Genomic DNA, 22,726 nt, shown 5'->3' on the forward strand with positions numbered 1-22,726 from the left:
GAGGCGTCTTGTCTGGATACTTGTGACAAGTACATCATTTATTGATCTAGAAAGTGCTGTGATGAGAGTTGAAAGTGTTATCTGCTGCCTCCCTGCCCCCGCCCACTTTAGAGCTGATCAAAGGGTGATCACTAGTGATTAAGAAAGATGAGTCAAGAAGAGACTGCTTCTTCAACAAAAAAAGCTTGATGAGCTGGTTAGGAATGAATCCCTATTCTGCCCAATTCATATACTATGGTATCATCTAAATGTGAATATATATATATATATATTATAATAAAATAGAAGTTCCTTCATGGTTTAACCTTAATAATATCAATATATTTCTGTTGACATGAAAATCAACTTAAGTATCTATGCATTTATAAGGTTCATAAATTAAGCAAAAATTATAATAATTGTGGGCAGACATTTTACTGTCTGAGCCACCAGGGAAGTCTATATCAAAATTTTAACAAGTACAAAATATTTGCTACAACTTGTAGGAAAGGTTCCTCCCCCATTTTTACCTTTACTTATTCAAGTTTTTTAAGTAAATATTTCATTTATTTTAATGAAGCTGATACAGACAGTGTCTGTTTAAAACCACTATCCCAGGCCAAAAAGTAGCAAAAAGAGCAGTGTTCTGTTTTAATCACGTCTACGTGAATAACTTTAACTACTAATGAAAACTAGAACTTTTCTGGGATCTTCTAACAAGGTGGTTCTTTCATCTTAAAACACTTCCTCTTCCGTGAAGCCATATTTGGAGTTAATCATTGTTCTCACCGCCTCTGTCACCATGGCTCCAACCTGACACTCCTCGTCTTTTGGTCCTGACCCTCAGATTTAAAATTAGCTTCAAGCTAAGGAAAGGTCACTTTTCATAGTTCTGTTCTCAGAAAAACTTCCATCTCCCACTGAAAATCCTAGTCTAGGAGTGAAGCGATCATACGCCTAAGAACTGGAAAGTCATTAGAACCACTGACATTAATGGATCTTATTTATCACAAATAGGCAGTCCTGGAAAAGGTGGCCTCTTTGTGCACCCATGTTATTTTTAAAACAAAGGGCGATACGACGAGGGCTGAGGTTGGATCACCAAAATTCAGCACAAGAAAACAGACAATAGTGAATCATGGGCACACGAATCCAAGTTATAAGGTTTTTTAAAGAGATGAGGTACCAGTTTTCAATTCTGTTTTGAATACCACGTTACAAAAGAGCTATTTTTTTTAAGGATTAAGGAAAAGAAAAAAAACAAGAATGTAAACTGTTGAATGACCCTCTTTGTTCCTGAAAAACTTTAATCACATCTTCTTCCTCCATTCCCAGTTCTTTTGAAGTGTGATTATCAGCAATTTCCTGACCTTCAGAGAGAAACCTGGATGAATTCACGGTCTTTGACAGTGTGATTCTTTGAGTTTCTTGAAATGTGTCGTCATTTTCACTTGGAAGTGAATCTCACTGCTCTCCTGTCCAGTGACCTTGAGTGTCATATATTCTCCTTCCCTCTTACCTGTCAAATCCTCAGTTGAAGGTTTTGCCTCCTGGTCAGACCTGGCGACAGTAGCTTCCCCAGGGGTCTCCATACAGCAGCGGCCTTGGGTAGGCAGAACTTCACTTCGGGGTTTACAGACTCAGGTCTCTGCTCCACAGCACAGCACCAAGACTGGAGGGATTTCACTACACCTTCTGCTTATTCAATTTTTAATTGTTTAGCAAGCCCTGCTCTTATGGGGATATAGAGAGAGCATGGTTACAAGATTTTTTTATTATAAAATAATTTGCTGCTATTATGTAATTTTGAGTAATGTCTACCATTCAGTTTTTGTCTGAGCCACACCTCTTCAGTGACAGGTGGTCTATTCCCAGAGACCTAGAGAGCTGTTTGCCTTTGCAGTTGACAAAGGTTAAAAGTGCTAAAGAATCTTCCTGCCAATGCAAGAGACACAAGAGACTCAGGTTTGATCACTGGGTTGGGAAGATCCCCTGGAGGAGGAAATGGAAACCTACTCCAGTATTCTTGCCTGGGAAATCCCATGGACAGAGGCGCCTGGTGGGCTGCAGTCCATGAGGTTGCAAAGAATTGGACATGACTGAGCACACACAAAGGGTAAAAGAAGTGCTTAGTCAATTTTAATATTTGATATGAGAAGTGGTTCTTATCTCTTGCTTATAACCAAAACCTTTTAAGTGAAGTACAGTAATTATGTGGGTTAATATTCTTTCCAGTTCTGTGCTTGTACTTCAAATGGTAGAACTGGGGGTTGCAGCTGTTTGTGGAGCGTAGTAGAAAAGAAAGTAGAAGATAAGTGGCTCTAACAGCAGTCAGAAGTTATTTTTAACTTCTGAGTAAAAGTATGGCCATTATTCAAGGAAATGTTCTATTAAGTATCATCTAAGTCCCATAGCACCTGGAATAACTTGGTCAAATGAATAGATTGTTGTCTCTTGGAGAGATTCCAAGCTTTCTAAGACATCCATGCCACTGTCATCATCATAAAACATCTGCTGAGCTTTTCCCGTGCAGTATTTTTATAGGGAGGTTAGAGGGAAAGAGGAAAAGAAGGAGGAAGAATTGGCTCAGTTACAGGAACTGAAAGACTCCAGGTTTACAGCAAGCAAGCTGGAGACCCAGGTGATTTAGTCCAAATGCCGTCAGTCTCAAGATCCGGGAAGAGCTGGCGCTTCAGTTCAAGTATGAAGGCAGGAAAAATAATAACATCCCACCTTAGCAGGCTGGCAGGTCCTACTTTGTCCTGTTTAGGCTTTCAGTTGATTGATTGTGGCCCACACACACAGGGCAGTCAACCAACTTAAATGTTACTCTCATTCAAAACACCCTCATAGACACAAACAGAATAATGTTTGATTAAACATCTGAGGCCCATGGAGCCCAGTCAGAGTGACACATAAGATTAGCCAGCACAGTATCCTCAGTTAATTAGTCCACTCTTTTTGAATACTAAAAAATTTTATCCCGCCCACCCATTCCCCTCTCTCTCTCCTTAATACTAAAATTTGCCTTTAATGTTTCTTAGCTTCAGGAGAAGTAAATAAGTGAATAAACTCTTGTCTAAGCTTGTCAGCTTTTCCCCCCTCCATATTGGGCTTGGCAGTGAAGACCCAACTTTGGACTCTAAACTCTGATTTCCTTGGAATGTTGACAGTTTTACAACATAAGGTTCAGTTACCTTTGTATTTTAGTTTCTGCTCACTAATTGACTTTCAGTTGGCCCCACGCATGATGTTTCTATCCTCGTCAATTTGCCAGAAAGTAGATCATCAGTAACAGCCAGGAACGAACTAGGAACTTTGTTATGTGATTCTCGTTAAGGAAAGCAGGAGACTAACAGGGGAAGCTCCGAATGTGGAGCTCATGTTTGTTTGCACAGATAAGATGTGTTTTCCTGTTCTGATTTAAGTTCTGATTTTGAAATTCTTTCCTATATGTTTTGAGTCCTCTTGCTGCATAAGTATATGGAATTTTGGGATCAGTCTGTTAAGGATCCTAAATGTGGAATTTTTAATACCACCTTTTTTTTTTTTTGACTACATTGCATGGCTTACAGGATCTTATTAATAGTTCCCCAACAACGGATTAAACCCAGGCCCACAGCAGTGAAAATGCTGAGTCCTAACCACTGGACTGCCAGGGAAATCCCTTTAATACTACATTTAAATGTATCCGCCTACTCGTTCATTCTCATTTTGTTTATAGAAGCAATACCTGCTCATTTTCAAAAACTCAAACATATATCACATAAAATAAACCGGAATAACCAGTGTCAGTTATTTGGCATATAGTCTGCATTCTTTTACATGGACATACATATAGTACTCTTGCCTGGAAAATCCAATGGACGGAGGAGCCTGGTGGGCTGCAGTGCATGGGGTTGCTGAGAGTCGGACACGACTGAGCGACTTCACTTTTACTTTTCACTTTCATGCATTGGAGAAGGAAATGGCAACCCACTCCAGTGTTCTTGCCTGGAGAATCCCAGGGATGGGGGAGCCCGGTGGGTTGCCGTCTATGGGGTCGCACAGAGTCGGACATGACTGAAGCGACTTAGCAGCAGCACATATACATATAATGCTTCCCTGGTGGCTCAGATGGTAAAGACTCTGCCTACAGTACAGGAGCTCTGGGTTCTGGGTCAGGAAGATCCCCTGGAGGAGGAAATGGCAACCCAGTCCAGTATTCTTGCCTGGGAAATCCCATAGAGAGAGGAGCCTGACGGGCTACAGTCCTTGAGGTTAAAAGAGTCGGACACGACTGAGCAACTTAATACCACATATATACGTATATACAAATAGTATGCATATATACTGGAGAAGGCAATGGCAACCCACTCTAGTACTCTTGCCTGGAAAATCCCATGGACGGAGGAGCCTGGTAGGCTGCAGTCCATGGGGTCGCTAAGAGTCGGACACGACTGAGCAACTTCACTTTCACTTTTCACTTTCATGCATTGGAGAAGGACATGGCAACCCACTCCAGCGTTCTTGTGTGGAGAATCCCAGGGACGGGGGAGCCTGGTGGGCTGCCATCTATGGGGTCGCACAGAGTTGGCCACAACTGAAGCGAGTTAGCAGCAGCATACACATAAATAATAATTTTATTAGTGTTATTTTTAGTGTAGCATATGCATAGCATCAAAAGATTAGAGGAGTTTGACTAGTTTGACCACCTAAAAATCAGTGAACAGAGAGAGTCATTTAAGGGAGGGAAGAAAATGAAGATCTTGATTGCCCTTTTAGCAGTTTGGGTGGACAGTTTCATTCTAAGGTTATTAGAATTTACTCCGTAATTTTGGCAAGAACAAAAATCAGATGAGTTCTGCTAGGATACAGATGGTGCTTATGAATAACAACATAAGGAAGTCCATCCTCAAGGAAATCAGTCCTGAATGTTCATTGGAAGGACTGATGTTAAAGCTGAAACTCCAATACTTTGGCCACCTGATGCGAAGAACTGACTCACTAGAAAAGATCCTGATGCTGGGAAAGATTGAGGGCAAGAGGAGAAGGGGACAACAGAGGATGAGATGGCTGGATGGACATGAGTTTGAGTAAACCCTAGGAGCTGGTGATGGACAGGATGGCCTGGTGTGCTGCAGTCTATGAGGTCACAAAGAGTTGGACATGACTGAGCGACTGAACTGAACTGAGGGGTGTTTTTGATTGTCATAGACTGGCCTCTGGAGAGGTGCTATTGGTATTTATTGCCAAGAGACCAGTGGTTCTGAATATTCTTCAAGGCACTGGACAGCCTTGACAACCAAGAATTATCATGCCCCAAATGCTAATAGCAGTCTTATTGAGAAACACTGGCAATAGTTGACCAAAATTTTGTACGATGCCCCCCTTTGGAAGGTGGTGGATGACAGAAATCTTACGATGGAAATTGGAAAGCATGCAGGATGAGAGGAAGTCTCTAGGTACCGTGTCTATTCCTGAGAGCAGAGCCAGACAGTCAAGGTGATATGGTGTGGGCCCCTTGGGCTGGGGTATTGGAGGCAGTGTGAGTCAGTGACAGATCGCTAGGAGGCAAGTGAGTCTCCGGGGGGTGGGCTGGCAGGGACCAGCAGTAACTTATAATTAAACATGGTTACTCTGTTCTCCTCTTACATTCCTGTTACCTAATATTTCTTTAAAAAAAAAAGATTATCTTGGAGTATAGTTGATTTACAATGTGGTGTTAGTTTCAAGTACACAGCAAAGTGATTTAGTTGTACATACTGTTTCAAGTGTACAAGCTTTTAAGTTTAATTAGGTCTCATTTGTTAATTTTTGTTTTTATTTCCATTACTCTAGGAGATGGATCCAAAAAGATGCCACTGTGATTTATGTCAGAGAGAGTTCTGTTTATGTTTTCATCTAAGAATTTTACAATATCCAGGCTTACATTTAGATCTTTAACCCATTTTGAGTTTATTTTTGTGTATAGTGTTAGAAAGTATTGCTTTTACATGGAGCTGTTCAGTTTTCCCAGCACCACTTATTGAAGAGATTGTCTTTCCTCCATTCTATATTCTTGCCTCCTTTTTACAGATCAATTGACCATAGGTGTGTGGCTCTATTTCTAGTCTTTCCATCTTGTTCCATTGATCGATGTTTGTCTTTGTGCCAGTACCATACTGTTTTGATTACTGTAGCTTTATAATATAGTTTGAAGTCAAGGAGCCTGATTCCAGGTCCATTTTTCTTTTTCAGGATTGCTTTAGCTGTTCAGGGGTCTTTTATGTCTCTGTACAAATTTTAAGATTTTTTTTTCTATATCTGCAAAAAATGCCCTTTGGTAGTTTGATAGGTTGAATCTGTAGACTTCCTACATAGTATAGTCATTTTGACAATACTGATTTTTCTAATCCAAGAACATGGTATATCTTTCCATCTGTCATCGATTTCTTTCATCAGCATCTTGGAGTACAGGTCTTCTGCCTCCTTACGTAGGTTTATTCCTAGGTGTTTTGTTCCTAATATTTCCTTTCAGTCAGTCCTATTAATATAGAAACTAGAGTAGATCAGTGAGTGGTTAAAAATACAGTCTGAAACCAGAAGAATCAGTTCAGATCCTGGTTCTTCCACTTGATTTACATAACCTCTCTGGATGTTACTTTAGTTTTTTCAGCTGCGAAATAATTTTTAAAGTTGTTTCTAAAAGGAAGAGGTGAGAAAACCTTTTTTCTCTCAGAAGTTATTGATGTGGTGTATGAAAGATGCTGTGGTTTAAGTGTTGAGCATAAAAGGAATTTGAATTCATTTTCTTGGCCTGGGCTTACTTTGTCTCTTTTGAAAGTGTCATTGTGATTGCGTTTGAGATTTTTCTGCCAAGCCAGCTATGTACAGTTCTTGGAATTAATGTGACAGCAATAGTTACCACACACCTAGTGCCTCCTTTGCATAGCCCCAGAGGACTTCCAGCTGAGAGGGAGATGGAGCTGTTGTTCTGCTCTTGGATTTAGATATTGCACCGCTAGTGAAAGAGAGTGCTAAGGTGATTTTTTTTTCATAATTTTATTTATTTATGGCTGTAGGGCTTCCCTTGTGGCTCAGATGGTAAAGAATCTGCCTTCAATGTAGGAGACCTGGGTTCGATCCCTGGGTTGGGAAGGTTCCCTGGAGGAGGACATGGCAACCCACTCCACTGTTGCCCGGAGAATCCCACAGACAGAGGAGTCCGTGGGGCCGCACAGAGTCGGACACGACTTAGCAGCCAAGCGCACATTTATGGCTGTGCTGGGTCTTGTTGCTGTGTGGCTTTTCTCTGGCTGCAGCAAGCAGGGGCTGCTCTCTGGCTGCAGTGTGCGGGCTTCTCGTCACAGTGGCTTCTCTCGTTGCAGAGCACGGGCTCTAGAGCGTGCGGGCTTCAGTAGTTGCAGTTCCCACGCTCTGGATCACAGGTTCAGTGGTTGTGGCTCACTGGCTTGGTTGCTCCACAGCATGTGGGATCTTACCAGACCAGGAATCGAACCCATATCTTTTGCATTGACAGGCGGATTCTTTACCACTGAACTACCAGGAAAGCCCCCAAGTTTATTTAAATCAATATAAATCAATATGTTCATCCATTCACCTATGGAAGACTACAAAGTAGTATCTTATCAGGAAGTAAGGCTGGTTAGTAGTTGACTATAATATTTAGACATATAATAACCAAAGCTAAATATAATTTTTCTTTGATTAGAAATTACTTAACTGGCAAAGGGAAAGGGAGGAAGCATTTATTCAGCCTGGCACTATGCTTGCTATGTTATGCAGTTTCTTTCCTTTAAAGGGAGTTGGTACTAGAAGCTTCCAAGATTTGGAAATAACCTTTGAAAGTCTGCATTTGAGTTACCTGATACTGTAAAGACTTGTTTAAGAAGTCTATAGGATATAAGCTCCAGTTTTAGATATCAGTGGAGACACATGTTTAACATAGGCAGAGTAATTTACTCAGGATGACTGAGTTTATCCTGTTTTTTAAATTTTATTTTAAAGAAAATGGTTTTCAAGAGAAAAAGTGCAGGAGTGAAACATGTTCCTTTTCACTCTGGATTACGTAGTCCAACCAAAGTAAAATATTTTTAAAAGTAACCTTCCAAATAGCAAAAATAAGACTTTGGACTGATGGTAAACTGAAAGATAGATAGTGAAGTTCAATTCTTAGACAAAAAATATTAAAGAGATATTATGTGAAATACCCATAATGTAATGTTTTGGTAGTATAGATTAGAAGGCAGTAGGTAGTATTTCTTCATATTTTATCCTGGCTTTACGTCCCATAACTCCTAATGCTGAAAACTAACTGAAACCATTCTTGGGGCTATATGTTCTGTTTGCTGCTAAGTCACTTCAGTTGTGTCCGACTCTGTGCAACCCCATAGACGGCAGCCCACCAGGCTCCCCCGTCCCTGGGATTCTCCAGGCAAGAACACTGGAGTGGGTTGCCATTTCCTTCTCCAATGCAGGAAAGTGAAAAGTGAAAGTGAAGTCGCTCAGTCGTGTCTGACCCTCAGCAACCCCATGGACTGCAGCCTTCCAGACTCCTCCGTCCAGGGGATTTTCCAGGCAAGAGTACTAGAGTGGAGTGCCATTGCCTTCTCTGATATGTTGTTTGGGGGACCCTAAACTGGGAAAACCCTCATCTGCTTTGGCATTATGACCTTTAAGAAGAAGTGGGGAAGGGGGAAGAAGTTCTTCAATTTCAAATTCTTCCAACCCATTATAATTAATTGGAAAGTATGAGTCTGAGGAATAGCAGTACTTTTATTTTTCCCAGGAAGGTAGATTATGTCAGCATAACTAGGAAATCTAAGAAGATTAGGAGCTGTTTAATGGGGTATAATGTGACTTATGTGATCAATTCTGAACATCACTCATTGATGTCCTTTATTTTGGAAGATTTCAGTTACTACTGAAAATGTTATATTTGAAGTTGCAGACTCAAACTTCTTTGGTTGATTATAAGTTATATTAAAAAGCTCATCAGCTAAATTGAAAGTTGTATTGCTGTGTAAGCAGGTGTGAAGTGAAAAAAAAGTGTGAAGTGTTAGCCACTCAGTCGTGTCCAACTCTTTGAGACCCCATGGACTGTATGTAGCCTGCTAGGTTCCTCTGTCCATGGGATTTCTCCAGGCAGGAATACTGGAATGGGTAGCCATTCCCTCTTCTAGAGGATCTTCCAGAGATCGAACCTGGGCCTCCTGCATTGTAGGCAGGTTCTTTTCCATCTGAGCCACCAGGAGGCCTTGTAAGCAGGTTTTAGACACTTGCTGTATATTTTGAAGCCTAAGTTCTGAGTAGTTAGCACTAATGGCCATTGAAGACAAAGTGTCTGCTCCCTTTTGTATTCCTTACTTTGTACATTGAGGTTATCTTTTTTGTTTGTTTGCTTTTTAACCAGTCCTGAGACTTCAGAAAATTTGTAGCTCGTAGAACACTGTTCTGATTGATAAACTGTCAGGAAAGGATGTCTGGAATGCAGTTGTACAGCTGCAAAATCTGTTTAGCAATAGTTAATAAATGTAACTCTAAATCTGACTCTGTTTTGTAAAAGTGATTTAAGGTTATCCATGTATAGTGGTTGTCAATACATAGATAGTTGTGATGCTCCTTCTAGTCTGTCTTCCTCCCTTTTTAGGCTTTCAGTTTCCTTTAAAGAATTAGATCTAATGATGCCGTCACAACCCACTGATCCATCATATTCATTTTACTTCGCTCCTTAGCATAAAATGCATTATAAGAAGTTGAGGAGTAAAAAATAACCAATTATCTACTATATTTTCTGCAATATTAACTACACATACATATTTATTTTCTCTCTCTCTCTCATTCATGCCAAGCTGTAGATTTTTACTGAAAATATCCTAAAAATGGCTTCATTCTAACAAATTGCGCAAAAGGACAGCCAACACAGTAAGGTTCATTTGTAAAGTTCAAGAAATCAGAACACGGGTTCTCTCTAAATTGCCTTTATGCTTTTTGTCACCCTTAAAAGTAAAGATTTATGTTTGAAAAATAGAAGAATGCTGATTTCTTATATTACCATCTGTGTTCTCTCTGAGGCAAAGATCAAGACCTTTTAAGAGTTAGTATTTTTTTTTTTTTTTAAGCAATGCTAACCTTTTTTGTTTTTAAATTCACATTTGACCCTATACTTGCTATAGCTTTGCTGTGAGAAAACTCTTTAGAAGTGAGCTTGGCAGTTGAACTTAAATACCATGCTTCTTGTATTAATATTAACTGGTATTTTATATGATGTTTAATTCAAAATGGATAGCTGTGTTGTCTTTAAAATTCAGGATCACCTCATAAGAGATAACCACTTTCCTAATATGTATAACTGCAAAAGTTTACTGATTTGTAAGGAACTTGGCTGCTTTTCCTATTCTTATCTTTGAAATATTAGGTTGAATCAGAATAAATTGCCTTTTTAAGGTCAAAAATAGTCAAATATTGGCATCTTCTTGGTTCTGCCTAGTAGTTTTTGTTGAATAAACAGACCACTTAATTTCTGGGTTTCTCTGTGACCGCCATTTCTAATTTAGTTCACTTCTTTTTCCAGCGCTGGTCTTGATTCTTCCCCTCAGTCTTTATTCTTTGCTCACCACTGACGATTGCAGTTTGCTGTTGCAGATGAGTTTATTGGAAGAACCACTCTTTGCTTGTCTCATCCTTGCCCTGCGTCTTCTTAGGCTCCCTCACCCGTTCATCCCTGTCCCATTCATTTGCTAGTAAGTGCCATTTAAAAAGTAAGGTACGGATGCGTGTGTGCATGCATGCTCAGTCGCTTCAGTCGTGTCCGACTCTTTGCAGCCCTATGGACTGTACCCACCAGGCTGCTCTATCCACAGGATTCTTCAGGCAAGAATACTGGAGTGGGTTGCCAAGCCCTTCTCCAGGGGATCTTCCTGACCAAGGGATCAAACCCGCATCTCCTGCACTGCAGGCAGATTCCTTACTGCTGACCCACCAGGGAAGCCCAAAATACAGATACTGTTACCCAATAAAGGGATAAACACTTTAGAGGTTGAAACAGACATAATTTCTGGCTGTGGTGTGAAAGCAAAAGCACTGAACTGGAATCAGAAAACCTTGATCTTCCTCCTATTGAATGAAAGGCCTTGGAGAAAATAGTTAAACATCTATGGGCCTATTTTGCTGTGTATAAAGTATAAATACAGTTGACCTGTGTGCAGTACAGATATGAACTGGCCAGATCCACTTATATGTGGATATTTTTCAGTAATAAATACTACAGTACTACATGTCCCTACTTGGTTGAATCTGTGGATTCAGAGACACCTCCAGCTACTGAGTCTTGACTATAAATATATGTGGATTAATCCCTGTCTTATTAATGGTCAGCTGTAGTACATATTTTTACCATATCCTCCTAAAGTAAGATTGAGCTGTTAGTTGCTAATTATAGTACTTCTTTCCTTATTTGGGCATGACTAAGATGGGAATACCAGACCACCTGACCTGCCTCTTGAGAAACCTATATGCAGGTCAGGAAGCAACAGGTAGAACTGGACATGGAACAACAGACTGGTTCCAAATAGGAAAAGGAGTACGGTCAAGGCTGTATATTGTTACCCTGCTTATTTAACTTACGCAGAGTACATCATGAGAAACGCTGGGCTGGAAGAAGCACAAGCTGGAATCAAGATTGCTGGGAGAAGTATCAATAACCTCAGATATGCAGATGACACCACCCTTATGGCAGAAAGTGAAGAGGAACTAAAAAGCCTCTTGATGAAAGTGAAAGAGGAGAGTGAAAAAGTTGGCTTAAAGCTCAACATTCAGAAAACAAAGATCATGGCATCTGACCCATCACTTCATGGGAAATAGATGGGGAAACAGTGGAAACAGTGTCAGACTTAATTTTGGGGGGCTCCAAAATCACTGCAGATGGTGATTGCAGCCATGAAATTAAAAGACGCTTACTCCTTGGAAGGAAAGTTATGACCAACCTAGATAGCATATTCAAAAGCAGAAATATTACTTTGACAACAAAGGTCCATCTAGTCAAGGCTATGGTTTTTCCAGTGGTCATATATGGATGTGAGAGTGGACTGTGAAGAAAGCTGAGCACTGAAGAGTTGATGCTTTTGAACTGTGGTGTTGGAGAAGACTCTTGAGAGTCCCTTGGACTGCAAGGAGATCCAACCAGTCCATCCTAAAGGAGATCAGTCCTAGGTGTTCATTGGAAGGACTGATGCTGAAGCTGAAACTCCAGTACTTTGGCCACCTTATGTGAAGAGTTGACTCATTGGAAAAGTCTCTGATGCTGGGAGGGATTGGGGGCAGGAGGAGAAGGGAACGACAGAGGATGAGATGGCTGGATGGCATCACCGACTCGATGGATATGAGTTTGAATGACCTCCAGGAGTTGGTGATGGACAGGGAGGCCTGGTGTGCTGCAGTTCATGGGGTTGCAAAGAGTCGGACACGACTGAGCAACTGAACTGAACTGAACTTACAAATATTGGAGTGCATATCTTTTCAAATTAAGACTTTTCATCTTTTCCAGATATATGCCCATATAAGTGATATCACATAATATTTGTGTCTTTCTGACTTGTTTCACTAAGCATAATATTCTCTGGGTCCATCCCTGTTGCCACAAATGGCATTATTTCATTCTTTTTGTGACTGAGTGATATTCCATTGTGTGGGTACATATATATATATTCCATATCTTCTTAATTCAGTCATCTGTGGATGGACACTTATATTGCTTCCGTGTCTTGGCTATTATAAATAGTACTGATACGAACATTGGGTGCATATATTGTTTCGAATTAGTCTCTCCTTTTTTCCAGATTCCCAGGAGTGGGATAGTCGGATGATATGGTAGTTATATTTTTACTTTTTTAAGGAACCTGCCTATTCCAAGTATCTTCCAGTTATGCATGTGAGTGTTAGTTTAGATGTATTTTCTTCTGGGACTCTTCTTGTCAGGGAACAGATGACAATGAATGGCGAGACTGAACGGTCCACTTCCTTTCATTACAGAAAACATGCTTAGAATGATATAGCAATAAGTGGAAGTGGTGAGGTCTAAATCTCTTGGCATTTCTTCCTTTTCCTTGATAATTTTTCTAACAGAAGGTAATTTGTGGTAAGAGAAAGGTAGCAAGTTGCAAAATAATACAGGAAAAATTAAAGTATATGAAACAGCATGTGTCAGTTTCTTTAAAAATCTTTAATAAGATACCATTTATACACAGTAAAATTCACTAAAGTGTAATTCCATGAGTTTTAACAGATGTATGCGGTCATGTAACCATAGTATAAAGTACAGAATATTTTCATCACCCCTGAAAAGACCCCTCATACCCCTCTTCCGTCAATCATCTCTCCATTCCCTGGCAACCGCTAATCTGTTCTGTCACTATAATTATGTCTTTTTAAGAATTTCCTGTAATTGGATTCATAAGAGTGTAATCGTTTGTGTCTAGCTTATTTCATTTAACATAATTCTCTGCAGCTCATTGTCATTTTCGTATGTGTCGGTTATTTTTATCTCTCTTCATCATGTCTCCTCTATTTTTCTGAATGGATGGAGCATTTTTATGATAGCATTTTTCATCCTTGTCTGCTAATACTCTGTCATTCCTGGTCTGTTTCTCTTGATAGATCTTTCTCCTAGTTGCTGGGTCATATTGTCCTGTTTCTTTGAATGCCTAAATCCTTTTACTACACACGGCTTTTACTACACACGGCATTGTGAATTTCACATTATTAGGGACTGCATTTTGTTATATTCATTTAGGTGATAATGTTGGACTTTGTTCTTGGAATCAGTTGGATCCTCTCAGGACTTGCTGTTAAGGAGTGTTTGTGTTGGCCAGAGCAGCTTTTAGTCTAGGGCTAATTTAGCTCCACTACCGGTGTGATTCTGAGGTCTTTCCGTTTCAGTTAGTGAAAATAGAAATTATTCCCAGCTCCGTAGGAGTGCTGGGAATTGCTTAATCTGCTGCTTTCTGGTGGATCTCCCCAGCCTCTCATGGTTTCTTCTCCTATGTGTCCAGGTCAGCCCTTTGCCAAAGGCTCTTCTGCAGGCCCCAAAGCTCTCTAGGTGCACTTTCCTCCTCTCCTTTTGTGCTGCCCAGTAAATTCTAGCCACCTTAGCCTCCCCAACTTCAAAATCTGTTGTCTTCAGCGGACAAGACTAGGTCCCCGCTTCCGGAGCAGCCTGGGAGCTGTCTCTAGGTGCTATGGAGGCAATTGCAAGACTCACTTCTGGTTTCCTTTCTCTCCAGGAGGACAGTTGTGCACTGCCTGTGACCCAGTGTCTGAAAACCATTCTTTAATATACCCTGTCCAGCCTTCTGTTGTTTACAAGCAGTTCAGTAAATCCAGTTACAAGCAGTACAGTAAATCCAGTTCCTGGTACTCTTATCACACCTGGAACTGGAAGTCTCTTATTCTAAATGTAGAGTAAGCATGTGTTGGTATTTCTAGGGGGAAAATTAGAGTATGTCGGTCACCAGTTATCAACATAAATGTAACATACTTTAATGTCTGCTTTAATATTTGTAAGATGTATGTCGTAACTTAAGTGATGTTCTTCAGTGTTCACGCTAATCTAATCTACGCTTGTGTTAGCTTCTCTGGTCAACTTAAAATTATCTACATAAAGAGTATTAATTTGGGGTTATTTGTAGCAAACTTACCTAGAGTAGTCTCCACATCAGTGATGGGTATGTTAGTGTTTTGAGTCTAAGAACATTTGTTAATCATCTGTATTTCCAGTTGATTGATTTATCTTTGAGCTGTATGATTATATTTTTTTAAAATATGAATCTGCTGGATTTCTCATATATGTGAAAAAATGACCGCAACCTTCCTTATTTGTGAGTAGATTTTGAAAACTATTGAACAGTTCTTAGCCCTTACAAGCTGATCTTTTGTGTCTTGCTCTCTATAACAGAACGATTGTTCTGGGACATCTGTTCATAGATTGACGTCCCATAAAGTCAAAACGAGGTCAAATATCAGTTAGCACTTAGAAAAATGTATGCCTTAATCCATTTGTGTTTAGGAAAGATGAACAAAGTAGGGTTAAAAATATGATTTTTATGTTACATGGGTATGCTGCTGCTGTTTGATAGGAGTTTTAGGAAAATAGTAATACAAACTCAAAACTCAAGAAGAAAATGTGGGACTCTGAATGGCTCTCTCTCTGATCTTATGTGTAAAATCATTTGCAGCAAGGTTTTTGGAATGAATATTGAAGTTGAGAGACCTTAATTCTAGTCAGCTGTGCCATTCATTATCATATGACTGTGAGCCAGTCACAACCTTGTGAGTCTCCTAATATAAATACATGTATTTATATATCATATATTGTATAAATATTTATATAAATGAAATGATGGTAAGTATCTTAACCTACTGTGCAGGGTGGCAGGGTGTGAAATGAGGCGGCGTCAGTGACCATGCTGGAGGATGCTTGTATGCCACTGGTAGTAGTGGAAATACTACTCATAAACTTTATTTTGTACATTACTGTGAAATCTACACTCAGCACTTACCATGACAGAATTTACCAAAGCAAGATATATTTGTGTCTTTTTATATTCCATACAGTTTACTGTGCAAAAATTATTTTGTTTCCCTCCCATGATTTTCCAGGCAAAGAGTGTATTCAGCAGTTAGCCGAAAACGTCCGGTATTTCAGGAGACGTCTGAAAAGCATGGGCTTCATCATCTATGGGAATGAAGATTCTCCAGTGGTGCCTCTGATGCTCTACATGCCAGCCAAAATCGGGTACCTTTTTTTTTATTATTATTTTGGCTGTGTGCGTGGGCTTTCTCTAGTGGCAGCAAGCAGGAACTACGCTCTGGTTGTGGTCCACGGGCTTTTCACCGCAGTGGGTCCTCTTGTTGCGGAGCAAGGGTTCTAGAGTATGCAGGCTTCAGCATTTGTGGCGCACAGGCCCCGTGGTTTTGGCTCGCAGGCTCCAGAGCTCGGGCTCCATAGTTGGGTTGCACGGGCTTACCTGCTCTGCTGCATGAGGGATCTTCCTGGACCAGGGATCGAACCCATGTCCCCTGTATTGGCAGATGGATTCTTAACCATTAAGTCTCCAAAATTGGTTACTCTTTTGCAGATGACAGATGAGCCTCTTATTAGACTCAGGCTCTCCCATGATGTGAGACCAGGGCTGTATGTTCTGTTAGGTAAAATTGTCTTGGTCACATTATGTTAACCTTCATTTACTGGATGTGCCGTAGAGTAAACAGTGAATTCCAGTTTGTAAAATGCATTAACATTCATTAAACAAACATTTGAGTTAAATGTACTCTTCTAGGGACTTAAGATAGATCAGTTAACAAACCACAGAAAAATCCCTGTCCTTGTGGAGTTTATGCTCTACTGGGGCATGAGTCAGACAAACAGAATAAATAAGGAAATGTGTAATATGTATGTTAAAAGGTTTTAAGTGCCATGGGAAAAAACAGGGTAGGATAGGGGGTGAGAGAGAGTGCCTTGTGGGTGGGCAGATTACAGAATTAAATGGGATGGTCACCCCTGGGTGAGCCTCAGTGGGTAGGAAAGATGATATACGAGCTGGAACTCATAGCTGAGCAAGTTAGCCACTTGGAGAATGAAGCTTCTGTCCAAAGGCCATAATACAGGAACATAGTTATAGTTAGCCAGTGGAAGACTAGCAGGAGGTAAGTGGGCTGAACTGCAGTGCCCAAGGGGAGCAGTGAGCCGTGAGGTCAGCCGTGTAACTGCACAGTTACCAGATGTGCACAGTGCACCAGCCCCTTTGGCTTGTGCAAGGCATGTATAATGGAAATCTTTGCCCTGAAATAGCTTTCGGTGTATTTGAGAAGCACAGATGTGTAACAAAACCAAAATATATTTGAAAAGCCGATATGAAGTGGATAAAGGAGTCATCTGCTTAGTCAGTAAAAAAAGGCACATCTTTTCAGAGTTGTGAGTTTGACTAGGTCTTAAATATAAATTTGAGTAAGGATCATTTCTCAGGTTTAAGTGAACTCATCAGAGGAGCAAGTTTTTTCTTCACCTTTGAATGTCCAGTGCCCATATAGCTCCTGGCACTCAGCAAATGTTTATTAAAGTGAATTATTATAGGAAAGTGAAAGTGAAGTCGTTCAATCGTGTCCGACTCTTTGCAACCCCATGGACTGTAGCCTATCAGGCTCCTCTGTCCATGGGATTTTCCAGGCAAGAGTGCTGGAGTGGATTGCCATTTCCTTCTCCAGGAATCGAACCTCGGTCTCCCGCATTGCAGGCAGACACTTTATCGTCTGAGCCACCAGGGGAGCCCAGAACTATGATAGGAGGGGAAATTAAATCAGGAAACCTGGGAGTATGGTGGTCTGGGTGGTCATCTGAAGGCGGGATGAGCTGGCCTCACACACACCTAAGGAAACCCTGAATGCCAATGGCAGCTTAGCACCTAAATCGATCCAGAAAATGCATGGTCTGGAAGGCTGATGCTTGGTCTTTCTACCAGCAGAAGCACGTCCATATTACAGCAGATCCTCCACATCCTTAATCTTAAAAATTTTTTTATACTGCCAAGCCTAACATTTCAAGGACCAGGCTTAAACTCAAGTTCATTTTGAAACCTCTGAGCCACTGTTACATGTCAGGGACACCTTAAAGCTACAACTGCAAATTACTTTGACAAGCCTTATTTAAAATTGGTCTCTGCCAACACTTATCCTTTCACCTTTCTGAAGGAAACCATTTGGGAGAAGACCACTTTAGGATTGAATAGAGTCTTTGTAAACTGTCAGTTCTAACTTTCACAGAAGTTAGAAGAAATTCCTAATAGAAATCTCTGGTGCCTTTAAGAGTTTAAATCACTCAGTACGGCAAGACCTTTGTATTGTGTGCTTTATTATTCTTCCTGGTTTCTTGTTTTCCCTTTGCAGCGCCTTTGGACGGGAGATGCTGAAGCGAAATATTGGTGTAGTTGTGGTAGGATTTCCTGCTACCCCCATCATTGAGTCCAGAGCCAGATTTTGCCTGTCTGCAGCTCATACCAGAGAAATGCTTGACACAGTGAGTAGACCCTTTCACTTTGATAGCTGCTGCTGCTGCTGCTAAGTCGCTTCAGTCATGTCTGACTCTGTGCAACCCCATAGACGGCAGCCCACCAGGCTCCCCCGTCCCTGGGATTCTCCAGGCAAGAACACTGGAGTGGGTTGCCATTTCCTTCTTCAGTGCGTGAAAGTGAAGTCGCTCAGTCGTGTCCAGCTCGCAGCTACCCCATGGACTGCAGCCTTCCAGGCTCATCCGTCCATGGGATTTTCCAGGCGAGAGTACTGGAGTGGTTCGCCAGTGCCTTCTCCGTCACTTTGATATAAATATACCTTATACTAAGAAGGCCTGTGTATCAGGTGAAATCAATCATCTGTTGGGCCTCGTGGTCATTGAGCACCTGAGATAGATAGTCACTGGTAGAGGAGGGAGCACACGATGCTGTTTAATACATGGCTGTTAACAAAAAATTGCAAAGCTGTTTGCATCACCCACCAGATCCTGTGTGATCAGGGCTCTTGGGAAATTTCTGGCTTATCTTGTTTCACTCTCTCCCTCATTATAGTCTCTACAACTCTTTATTCTCTTTCTATTCTAGCTTTTTCTTATAAGCTTTCCCACCTGTTTTTCTGTGTGTGGACGTTTCTCTCTTGACCCTTCTCTCCCCTTTGTCTGGCTGACTGTTACTCATTCGTTACATCTCCACATAGACTTGCTCAAGGGTTTTCCCAAACCTTCTTGCTAGATGTTTCTGAAATCCTAAGACTCTTGTCTAGAAAATTCTTTACACCTGTAGCTATTTAATGGCAGTCTTTTCCATTAGGTAAGTCTTAAGCAGGAACTAAGTCTATTTTTTTCATTCTGTGTGCCAGGCATACAACAGGAACCCATAATTATTACTGACTATAAAAATTTATGGTCTCTTAATATGTTCTCGTCTCTTGGTATTTTATTACCTCACACATAAGACTTCAGACTTTTTAAAGCATTAAGGTGTTCCTGTGTTGGGTGCGTTTAGTTCAGTTCAGTTTAGTTCAGTCGCTCAGTCATGTCCGACTCTCTGCGATTCCATGGACTGCAGCACACCAGGCCTCCTGTCCATCACCAACTCCAGGAGTCTACTCAAACTCATGTCCATTGAATTGATGATGCCATCCATCGATCTCATCCTCTGCCGTCCCCTTTTCCTCCCTGCTTCAATCTTCCCCAGCATTACAGTCTTTTCCAGTGAGCTACTTCTTTGCATCAGGTGGCTCAAGTATTAGAGTTTCAGCTTCAGCATCAGTCCTTCCAATGAATATTCAGGACTGATTTCCTTTAAGATGGACTGGTTGGATCTCCTTGCAGTCCAAGGAACTCTCAAGAGTCTTCTCCAACACCACAATTCAAAAGCATCAATTCTTCAGCACTCAGCTTTCTTTATAGTCCAACTCTCACATCCATACATGGCTACTGGAAAAACCACAGCTTTGACTAGATGGACCTTTGTGGGCAGCGTCTCTGCTTTTAAATATGCTGTCCAGGTTGGTCATAACTTTTCTTCCAAGGAGGAAGTGTCTTTTAATTTCATGGTTGAAGTCACCCATCTGCAGTGATTTTGTAGCCCCAAAAAATAAAGTCTGTCACTGTTTCCATTGTTTCCCCATCTATTTCCCATGAAGTGATGGGGCCAGATGCTGTGATCTTAGTTTTCTGAATGTTGAGTTTTAAGCCAACTTTTTCACTCTCCACTTTCACTTTCATCAAGAGGCTCCTTAGTTCTTCTTTGTTTTCTGTCATTAAAGTGGTGTCATCTGCATATCTGAGGTTATTGATATTTCTCCCAGCAATTTTGACTCCACTTTGTCCTTCATTCAGCCCAGCATTTCTCATGATGTACTCTGCATATAAGTTAAATAAGCAGGGTGACAATATACAGGCTTGATGTACTCCTTTCCAGACTTGGAACTAACTGTTGCTTCCTGACCTGCATACAGATTTCTCAAGGGGCAGGTCAGGTGGTCTGGTATTCCCATCTCTTTAAGAATTTTCCACAGTTTGTTGTGATCCACACAGTCAACGCGTTACATCGTGTTCTTTGATTGATCCCTTAATCATTATATAGTATCCTCCTTTGTCTCTAGTAACAGTCTTTACTTTAAAGTCTGCTTTGTCTGACCCGAGTACTGCTTCAGCTTTCTTTTGAATTCCGTTTACATGGAGACCGTTTTCTGTCCCCTCACTTTCAGTCTGTATGTATTCCAAATCTGCAGTGGGTCTCTTACAGGCAGCATATATATGGACCTTGTTTTTGTATCCATTCAGCCAGTCTGTCTTTTGGTTGAAGCATTTAACCCATTTATGTTTAAGGTAATTACCTATATGTATGTTCTTATTGCCGTTTTGTTAGCTGTATGTTTGCCTTTACCAGTGAGCTTTCCCATTTGTAGTTTTCTTGTTTCTAATTGTGTTTCTCTTGTTTCTAATCTTTACTTTTCAGCCTAGAGAAGTTGTAATAATTGTTGTAAAGCTGGTTTAGTGGTGCTGAATTCTCTCATCCTCTGCTTGTTTGTGAAGCTTTTGATTTCTCCATCAAATCTGAATGAGAGCCTCGCTGGGTAGAGTATTCTTGGTTGTAGGATTTTTGCTCTCATTGCTTTAAATATATCATGCCTTTCCCTTTTGACCTGCATAGTTTCTGCTTGAACAATCAACTGGTAACCTTATGGGGATTCCCTTTTCCCTTGCTGCTTTTAATAGTTTATCTTTGTCTTTAATTTTTGTTTGTTTGATTAACATGTGTCTTGGTGTGTTGCTCCTTGGGTTTCTGCTGTATGGGACTCTGCACTTCCTGGACTTGGGTGGCTGTTTCCTTTCCTATGTTACGGAAGTTTTCTGCTATTATCTCCCTATGTTTTCTTAGGCCTTTTTCTCTCTCTCTCTTCTCCTTCTGGGACTCCTGTCATGTGAATGTTGGTGTGTTTAATGTTGTCCTAAAGGTCTCTAAAACTGTCTGCATTTCTTTTAACTCTGTTTTCCTCAATCTGTTCCACTCCAGTGATTGCCACCATTTTATCTTCAAGTCACTTATCTGTTCTCCTTATTCATGTATTCTGTTGATTCCTTCTAGTAGAATCACTAATAATAAAAATATTCCTTCTATTTTTCATTTCAGTTATTGTGCTGTTGAACTCTGTTTATACTTTCTAGCTCTTTGTTACACATTTCTTGTACCTTCTTGATCTGTGCCTCCATTTTTTTTTTCCCCTGAGATCTTGGGTCATCTTTATTATCGTTACTGTGAATACTTTTTCAGGTAGATTCCTGTCTCCACCTCACTGATTTGTTTTCTGGGGTTTTATCTTGATCCTTTGTCTGGAATATATTCCTCTGCTATCTCATTTTGTCTTAACTTTCTGTGTTTGCAGTCTCCATTACGCAGGCTGCAGGGTTGAAGTTCCTCATCCTTCTCGTATCTGGGCCCTGGTGGCTGAGGCTGGTCTAGAGGCTTGTGCAGGCTTCCTGGTGGGAGGGATTGGTGCCTGCCCACTGGAGGGTAGAGCTGGGTCTCGTCCCTCTAGTGGGCAGGGCCGTATGAGGGGGGAGTGTTTAGAGGCAGCTGTGGGCTCAGGAAGTCTTTAGGCAGCCTGTCTGGTGATGAGTGGGCCTGCGTTCCCACAGTGTTGGCTGTTCGGGCTGCCGCATCCAAACACTAGGTGCACAGGCTGTGAGGTGGGGCAGGGTCTTGGTGTCAAAGTAGCAGTCTCCAGACTCTTAATGAGTATTCCCCCATACCTCCGCCGCCAGTGTGAGCCACAGCCACCCCTTCCTTCCCTTGGGGACCCTTCCAAGACCAGCATGTAGGTCTGGCCCAGGCTTCTATGTCACGGCTTTTCCCCAGGGTCCTGGTGCATACAAGACGTTGCGTGCATCTTCCAAAATGGAGTTTCCGTTTCCCCCAGTCCTGTGGAGGACTGTAATCAAGCCCCAGTGGCCTTCAAAGCCAGATGCTGCTCCTCCCATTGCCAGACCCCCCCCACCCCAAGCTGGGATGCCTGACACTGGGCTCAGAACTCTCCTTCCTGTAGGAGAAACTCTGCAATGTAATTATTTTCCAATCAGTGGGTTGCCCTCCCATTGGGTATGACATTTGAGTGTATTGTGAATGTGCACTTCCTGCCATCTTGTTGTGGCTCCTTCTTTGTCTTTGGATGTAGAGTCTCTTTTATGATAGATTCCAGTCTTTTTTGTCAGTGGTTGTTCAGCAGATGGTTGTGATTTAGAGAGAAGGTAAACTCAAGTCCCTGTACTCCACTGTCTTGTCTCCAGCCTCTCAAAGATTTCAGACTTCTAAAAAAAAACAAAAGGATTTCAGACTTTAAATAAATACTACTTTCTAGGAGTTTATAGAGCTCTAGAACATGATATTTGCATAAAATTGGTTGATAGAAAAAAATTTAGGTGATAGAAATATCAGAATATTAATTCATTGGAGAGCTACTAATCTTAATATTATGAATGCATGTTTTCAAAAGCCTAATTTTTAAAAACAGCTTAATTGACATTTTAATTTTCTTAACTGCTAAAGATTTTGATTTTTTTGTCCCTATTTCTTCATAGCAAATCTACAAATATGGTATATTCTAATCATCTGACACTTAAATTGGATTCAATTTATTGATATTGTATCTTCTTCTTTATTTTTATTATACCTTTTGAGATTTTTCCGATAGATTTTCC

At 40.9% G+C, this 22,726-nt stretch overlaps 1 protein-coding gene and 1 pseudogene across 1 annotated transcript in view; one reads left to right on the top strand and one right to left on the bottom strand.

Annotated features, from left to right (window-relative positions):
* SPTLC2 (serine palmitoyltransferase long chain base subunit 2) overlaps window positions 1–22,726 on the top strand; it is a 102,546-nt gene that overhangs the window by 71,321 nt on the left and 8,499 nt on the right. Inside the window, exons 10-11 of the mRNA XM_018053912.1 lie at window positions 15,616–15,751; window positions 17,899–18,028. Coding sequence (XP_017909401.1) covers window positions 15,616–15,751; window positions 17,899–18,028 — 266 coding nt within the window. The remainder of the gene's footprint in view (window positions 1–15,615; window positions 15,752–17,898; window positions 18,029–22,726) is intronic.
* On the bottom strand, window positions 659–1,669 carry LOC108636922 (annotated as a pseudogene).

This window comes from Capra hircus, chromosome 10, assembly GCF_001704415.2.
Source record: "Capra hircus breed San Clemente chromosome 10, ASM170441v1, whole genome shotgun sequence".
Taxonomy (NCBI): Eukaryota; Metazoa; Chordata; class Mammalia; order Artiodactyla; family Bovidae; genus Capra; species Capra hircus.